This window comes from Emys orbicularis, chromosome 8 (assembly GCF_028017835.1).
Source record: "Emys orbicularis isolate rEmyOrb1 chromosome 8, rEmyOrb1.hap1, whole genome shotgun sequence".
NCBI classification, from domain to species: Eukaryota; Metazoa; Chordata; order Testudines; family Emydidae; genus Emys; species Emys orbicularis.
The window spans coordinates 71660780-71669110 of record NC_088690.1 but is presented as its reverse complement, the minus strand read 5'-3'; the positions used below and the strand labels follow the sequence as shown (position 1 = coordinate 71669110).

General features: G+C 46.9%; 1 protein-coding gene across 1 annotated transcript; it reads left to right on the top strand.

The window, feature by feature from the left end:
• Positions 1–2138: 2138 nt before the first annotated feature.
• On the top strand, positions 2139–7933 carry LOC135882462 (regulator of G-protein signaling 5-like). The gene is made up of 2 exons (XM_065409376.1): positions 2139–2198; positions 7772–7933. Exons 1-2 carry the CDS (start codon positions 2139–2141, stop codon positions 7931–7933), a joined length of 222 nt encoding a protein of 73 aa, XP_065265448.1.
• Positions 7934–8331: the final 398 nt, after the last annotated feature.

Sequence of the window (8331 nt, the reverse complement as noted above, 5' to 3'; positions counted from 1 at the left end):
AGGTGCAAAGAAGGGTTACAAATATTATCGGAGGAATGGAAAACCTAATTTGTGAGAGGAGACTCAAAGAGCTTGGCTTGTTTAGACTAAGCAAGCAAAGGCTGACGGGAGATGTGATTGCTTTCTATAAATACATCAGAGGGATAAATACCAGGGAGGGAGAGGAGTTAAGTTCAGTGTTGACACAAGAATAAATGGTATAAACTATCCATCAACAAGTTTAGGCATGAAATTAGATGACATTTTCTAACCATCAGAGGAGTGAAGTTCTGGAACAGCCTCCCCAAGGGAACGGTGGAGGCAAAAAAACTAAATGGATTCAAGACTGAGCTTGATAAGTTTATGAAGGGGGTAGTCTGACGAAACTACCTACAACATGTAGCTGAGCTGCAGCATGTAGCAGCAAATATCTCCAATGGCTGAAGATGGGACACTAGATGGGGAGTGCTCTAAGTTACTACAGAGAATTCTTTCCCAGGTGTTTGGCTGGTGGGTCTAACTGATTGCCATATTTGGGGTCAGGAAGGAATTTCCCCCTGGGTCACATTGGCAGAGACCTGGGGGGTTAGCCCCTTCTTGTGCAGCATGGGGCATGAATCACTTGCAGGTTTAAACTAGTGTAAATGGTGGATTCTTTGTAACTCGAAGCCTTTAAACCATGATTTGAGAACTTCACTAACTCAGCCAGAAGTTAGGGGTCTATTACAGGAGTGGGTGAGCGAGGTTCTGTGTCCTGCGATGTGCTGGAGGTCATACCTGATGATCACGATGGTCCTTTATGGCCTGGAGGTCTATGAGTATATGAGCACCGCCCAGCTTTGAAAAGGCTTAAAGAGAAAGGGCCGGACAGGAATTGGCTTCTGGGAGAAAAGGTGCATGCACAAGAGCCTGTTGAAAATTTCCAAAGGACTAGTGTATTCACTGAAAAATACCAGTTTGGGTTAAGGAAGGTGAATGGTATTTGTTGTGGACAAAAAACAAACAATGCCCAACCCCTCCAAATATTTCATTGCGACATGTTCAAAATATAACACTTCAGTCCCACAGCACTGCCAGCCAGGAGCACAAGGGGACCCCCCGCACCCTACAGCACTGCCAGCTAGATGCATGAGGGGAACCCCTGCACCCCACATCACTGCCAGCCAGGCACACGAGGGGACCCCCCATCCCACAGCACTGCCAGCCAGGGGTACGAGGGGAACCCCTACCCCACCCATAGCACTGCCAGACAGGGGCACAAGGGGAACCCCCAATCCCACCCCACAGCACTGCCAGCCAGGCTCATGAGAGGAATTTTTGACCCCTTCCCATATGTTCTTTCCCCTCCTGTACCATCTCTCCCTCCCGCTCCCTGTGAATCAAGCACAGACTTGCACACACAAATGCACTCAAATGCATTCTGGCACATCCATTCTGCTCCCTGTAGCTCCCCCCCACCCCCGGTCTTGGGACATGCAGGAGGGAACTCCAGGAGAGGCCCGGGTTGTTGGTTTGGGCCCTTGCAGAGACAGGAGCCAGATAGGAAATTCAGATCTGGGTTCAGATGTGCCATTTCCCCAGGGCTCAGGGTGTCCCAGAGCAGGAATGCCAAAGTCAAGCACCTGAACAATGCTGGGCTTGTTTGCTGAGGACCTAAACATGTCCATAACTGAAAAGAGCTTGTGTGTGAGGTGAGAGAAGATTGGATTTGGATTCTGTGATTGTTCACAATGTACGTAGAGCTTGAACATCTCTGGGTTTTGTGGTGCTAATTGCATGAAGGGATCACTGTGATCAGACACAGCCTCACAGGTCAGCACGACATGGTCTTTGCTCTGTGCCATGTCATAACATGGTGATATGATCTCACATTGTCAATGCAAACACCTTGAACAAAGGTTGGGTCTGGCAGAGCTGGATGTGCATGGTCTGGGACGTCTCCATTTCCCTTCCACTCCCAAACTGCCCCAGCCATGTCAAATTCATTTCTTCCAGCTGATTGTACTGGGGAGTGTGATGTTGAGTGTGTTTCCCAATTTTCTCTCTGAGCAGATGGGCTTGCCAGCTTCAGGAGCTTCCTTAGATCCGAGTTCAGTGAGGAGAACATTGAGTTCTGGATTGCCTGTGAAGAATACAAGAAAATCAAGTCCCCCACCAAGATGGCTGAGAAGGCCAAGAAAATTTATGAGGAGTTCATCCAGACGGAGGCACCTAAAGAGGTCAGTCCAGTCAGAGGGCGATTGATGTGGAGAGGGATGGCTACATGACACAAGTACTGATAGCACCAAAGCAGGTTGCTCACACTGTGCTCACTTGAAAGTCACATTGGCATCTTGTCTAAACCTGAAGAGCCATAGAAAATGTGCAAAAATTGGAGCAGATTCCAACCACCTGGTCTACAATCCAGAGGCATGGCCAATGGAGCCTGCAGCTCCCAGCATGCAATTCTGCATTGGTGCAGAGAGAAGGGTCACTGCGCCCCATGCCTGGTGGCTGCCCTTTGGTCACACCAGCTTCCATTCCTCCCTAGAGCTAGTGAACTGGCTTATGTGTTCCTTACCAGTGTGAGAAATGTGCATGTATTTAGGTATGTTGTGACACCAGCAACAGCTTTCACTTTATAGTTTACCTGTCTCCCGCAGACCAGTCTTGCTCCATCCACACTGACATCTCACCTGTCTCTCTGACATCTCTCAGGGAAATCTAACACAGCCTAAATGGAGCTCTTCATCTTCCCCCAAGCCCTTCCTTCTCCCCACTGTCACCCCAGACTACATCCCTAGCTTCCCTGTCACTCACATTGGTAATCAGCATGTCACTTTGACCTGGCCCTCACCCAGACCCACACATCCAAACAGTGTCTAAACCTCACTCCTGTGGCCCCTAGGACACTGGGAAGACCCAGCCTTTACCTGCCTATAAAGCTGATCAAAGCTCTTGTCCAAGCCCCTTGCATCTCCTGCCTTGATTATTATGATCTCCTCCTCTTGGACCTCAGGCCTCCAAACTAACACTCATAGCTATTCAAAATGCTGCTGCAGGCCCATCTCCTAACCCACCTACTCCCTCTTTACTTCCCTCCCTTTGTCCTGTCTCCAAGCACAAGGCTTGTCTCCACCTTTCCCCTCCATCTCTTAGCCCCATCCGGGAGATCTCATCATTTCCAGCAGTGCCGGGACAGGTGCAGGAAATCCACTGATCTCCTTCTTGTGGAGAAACCCTATGGCCCAAAGAAACAAGGAGTGGGAAAAGGCAAGACAGGCGACCTGGGAAGCTGCAGAGGAGATGTCACAGTTGCCCCTCTGATGTCTTGTCTCGATGTCTATTCCCACACACAAACTATGGCAAGATGATGTTAAAGTTGAGAGTTCCTATTGGTAGTTTAAGGGAAACAACATTACAGCAATGTCACAATTATCCCCAAACTAAGTATTAATCCATGGCGAAAAGCTATGGTAATGCATAGTTATGGTTGCTTGGTGATATGTTGTCCCATGGCAGAAAGCTCAGTTGCACAAAACTTAAATGTCTGAAAACCAGGAAATGCACAGTTAAGGAATCCCATGCAGCCTTACCTCTGCCCTGTCTCAGCAATATCCGAATATGACCCATTGACACATATACCTTTCATCTGCCAATCCCACAGTTGATGAAATGTACGAGTGCTTCATCTCCATTTACAACCCACAGGATTGGTTAGCAGTAGGTTTAGAGACTCTCACCCACAGGATTCCAGCTGACACTCTCGACATACCACCAGGCAACCTTAACCCTGCATCAATGTAGTTTTTTCCCCATTTTATTTCCCTTTTTTTTTTTTTTAAACAGGAAAAGATGTGGCTGGTAGGAGTTAGTAGTTATTTAGGCAGTTGTACATATGTCAGTTAACATACTGAACCATCCCCCCAATACACATGCATGTGCATGCACACACACCAGTGGGGTCCCACCAGACCTGCTTTAGCACACTTCCCCAGCCATGTCTCTGTACCCAGCCCTCCACACCACAGGCACGGAATGCATCTCCTTGAAGTCCTCACTCCCTGGTATGCAAACGTCTCTATTGCCATTACCACCCCCCACATAACCCAACTCACATTCAGTGCCTGGAGCAAGGGACAGCTATGGTACAGAGCAATGATATTGGGATGCACTGGCAGAGCTGGGGATGCAGGAGGTTGGGGTGCGGGGGGGGGGGGTTAGGATGCACTGGCAGAGCTGTGGAGTGCAGGCAGGTTGTGGTGCAGTGGGATTGGGGTGTAGAGGGGTTAGAATACACTGGCAGGTCTGGGGCAGAAGGGTGGATGGGCTGCAGGAAGGTTAGGATGTACTGGAAAAATTGGGGATGCAGAGGTTTTGGGGTGCATTGGAAGAGCCAGGGGCACATGGGACTTGGGGTGCACTGGCAGAGCTGCAGAGTTGGAATCTATGGGATTTGGGGTGCACCAGCACAGCAGGGAGGTGCAGATGTAGTGGAGTGGACTGACAGAGCTTTGGGTGCAGGGAGTTGGGGTGTGCTGATGTAAGGGAGGCCTGGCAGCCCCCCAGCTTTGAGCCCCCAAGCTCTCTCCCCTATCGTACCCTACCATCCATCCCCATTTATTCCATTCTCCTCACTGCAGCCCCAAATCCTTTCCCCACTCCTCCAACCCCCAATAACCCTCCCCTCCCAGGAAGCAGTCACATGTCTATTCTCCCCCCCCCCCCAATAAAACTGCCACCCATGACTCACAAATTGTAGCAATCACCAGCCATTTAGTCCAAAACTCCTTTGGTCATAGGTGGGGGTTGTGATTCACTCAGCCTTAGTTATGTTAATGAAAGGGGGAGTTCACAGCCATCAATAACAAGGAGGCTTGTGATTCATCCAGTCATTAGTACCTCACAGCTTATTAATACAAGGCTGTAGAAGAAAACTGTTTTGGGGGCATCTGTAATGGGGGAACCCCTAATTCAAATGATCCCAACTTTGGAGCACTAATGCTCCCCTGTACCTTGGTACTGGCTCATGTGCCATGTAAAAATGTGTTCTCAGTTTGGGTCCCCCGAGGTTAACTGGGCACCAAGCATTACCTTGGGTAAAACTCGAGAGGTTGAGATCATGTTGAGCCACCTCACATCAACAGTTGGCTCTCTAGCTCTGGGCAAAACCAAAACCCACCTAGAAACTCTTTTTAAAATTGTTTTTCTAAGGCGCTTATATCTCCAGATCTCTTAGCTACAATGGCTCCAAACTTGGGTCATTAACCCTTCCCACAGAGGCAAATTGCAAAAGAATCCAACTACAGCTAAACATGTAGATTTTAGAGCAGTCAGACTTTAAACAGATGTCATGATGGAACCTCAACTATAGTGCCCCCCCATGCCACTATAATAAAACCAGGAGAATCAGAGTTAAGGGAAATGTAAACACATTAAGGGAATAATTACACAGCTCTTACCTAGCACGCTCTGTTAGAGGGCTTTCCCTTCTCCCTCCTACTTTCCTGGTTCTTGTCTCGCAGACAGCAAGCAGCAAAAGACCAGAAGTCCAAAGTGCAGCCAATGTGATGTTTATTGGGGTTAGTTTCCAAGCAAGCATAGATATTCCAAAGCCCTTCACACCAGTCAGGCTTATCTCTGATAGAGTCTGTTCCCCAGTGTTCGATTCCAAGCTCTGATGCTACAGAGCCTTGCCTGTGTGCCTGTTCCCCTTAGCAAGCATGATTCTAATTTCCCTTCTACTTCCTGTTTGACCCCAGTTTATATAGTAATATTCTCAGCTATACCTTAACCAATCATTTTACTGAAATGTAACTAACCAATCCTAACATATTGTAACATAATTCTCTAACCAATTATATCCCACTACCCTAATTAACTTACACCTAGTAAAATTAATTATACCGCAGACAGAAACAATTAGAGAACCAGACAGATTAACAATAGAAAAGTGGGGGGCCCAAAGATAAAACAATACAGAAATGAGGATTTCACAAGCACAATCATTGATAAGTGATTTCTTGCCAGACTGGATGCTATCAAACTAAGTTTTCTTTAACCATCTTAAGATCTGTTTCTTTATCTGGTGGTGATGAGCACTCTGAGGACAGGATTGTCTTCCTTAACAGCCCAATATCACCTTATTTCAATGTGATTGGTTTGGGATGTGAAGATGTGACTGTATGCTTCCCAGCTTATGGCTGCCCCTGCTGCTTAGCCAAAGGCCTTAGCCTAAGAACAAGGCCTCAGACTATCCTAGTAAGAGAAGGCCCATACATAGGCAGACTGTGATTTTGATTCTTTGTTTTTATACCCTTGTAACTAGCTAAGTGATAAAAATACACCTGAGTTCTTAAAGTATAGGCCTTTACAGGCAGGCCTGAATATCTATATTCTAACACTCTCTATCCCACAGTGCTTTACAAAGCAGGTCAGTAACATTAACCCCATTTTACAGATGGGAAAATGGAGACACAGAGAGGGGCAGTAACTTGCCTCAGCAGGTCTAGAACTAGAACCAAAGTATCCTGAGTCATAGTCCAGTGCATTAGCCACCCGGCCACAGTATTGGCCTCTAGGCAGCTTACCAGCTTTAACTCTTCCCTGCAGCAACTCCATGAAGTGATGGTAGAACCGGGCTGAAGGCATTTTAGATAATGATTTTTAATGTAGGTTTTGTCCAGGAATTTCCTTAGCTTTGAAAAATTATTTACAATTGCATACACAGACTTCAAAGGAGAACCCCAAATGAGAATACTGGAACAATGCAGTATTGGTAAGGAGATGATAATATTCAGCGTTGACATTAAACCATTTTTCTGTAGTTTAACTTCTAAGGGCAGATTCCCCGGGGCACCAAATCAACACAGAGAAGTCAGAGCACACTAGCCAGTTACATAGGGAGTACAGCTGCTTTGTATCACCAGAGTAGGGCAAAGCAGCTGAAGTGCACTGCTGAATGTGCCCCCTAACTTGCAGGTTTAGAGAGCTGTGTCAGTGCAATGGTGCTCTGTGCAGGGGGAGATGGGGAGAGCCCTGCCCTAGTGTTTCTGTGCTGTAAGGCTCCCCTGTGCTCTTGCCTTTCCAGCACTGGTGCCCAAGCTAGCATTCTTGGAACACTTGAAGAGCATGGGTCCAGTTTCCCTCAGACCACTGGGTCATTGTAGCGAATAGGATTGTTACATGCAAATTAGCTGTAGAGGTAAAGTGGTGACTGATAGAGTTACCTCTAATAGCACAATAAGAGTACCACTTGTAAGAGTTGCCTTTGTCTAATCATAATCATAAGGATGTTGTATATAATTATTATTAACTAAATCTGATTACAAACAGATTTCTCCAGATGCAGCCTGTGCACAAGATTTCAATCAATTTATCAATATGGAAAGTTTAACATGTCTGTATTATTCCATTATTAACAACATTCTGGACAAAGAAAAGACCAACAAAATGGTACATCTTCAAGGACCCAGTATATATTTATTTTAAATCATAAACTGATGAAAGGGTTTTTGTGTGAATTCCCAGAACATCCCTTCACTCCCAGAGAGTCGGTGCTGCAATTCTGGGGAGGGTACATGCTATTTTTTATACAGAACTAAGAGGCCGAATCCCTTCTTTAGGTACAGAACAAAGCTCCACCTGAACTATGGAGTCAGGACTAGCGCTTCCCAGCACCAATGAACCTGACTTTAATCATTTACCTTGCTGTTTGTGCATCTGTATCTGGATCGCGCAGTGTGGTTCCCACTCTCTTGCTTAGGGCACCGAGTCCTTGTCCTGTTCACTTCCTATTGTGTCCCCATCACAGGTGAATATCGACCACTGCACCAAAGCTGTGACCATGAAGAACTTGGTGGAGCCATCAGTGAGCAGCTTCAATGAGGCTCAGAAGCGGATCTTTGCCCTGATGGAGAAGGACTCCCTGCCCAGATTTGTGCGGTCAGAGTTTTATCAAGAGTTAATCAAGTAGCAATGTAGCAAGCCTCTGCACTGCATCCCCTGCTAGGCACTCACTGTGAGCCATGCCTCTTTCCAAATCCCACCTTTAGTCTATAGCTGCTTTGCCTTAAAGATACCAAACTGAGAAAGCACTCAACTGCATTGCTAAACTCCTTCCACATTGTTTTGAACTTTCTCCTATGTGCCAAGTGTCTCCTTTTCTACAGTCTCTTTTCCTGCTCCCTTCCCAAGATCCCTGTTATGAAAAAGCCCTAGTGATTTTACCCATTGGTCTTAGACTGCATTACTGAGAGTCATCCCGGCAGCCAGTTGACAGCAAGCTTCACCAGAGTAGTTCCATGGAGACGCAAAGGAGGCTTGCAGGAGCCTTGGCACTCATCTGGTACGCAGGGCTGTGGCCTGTAAAGC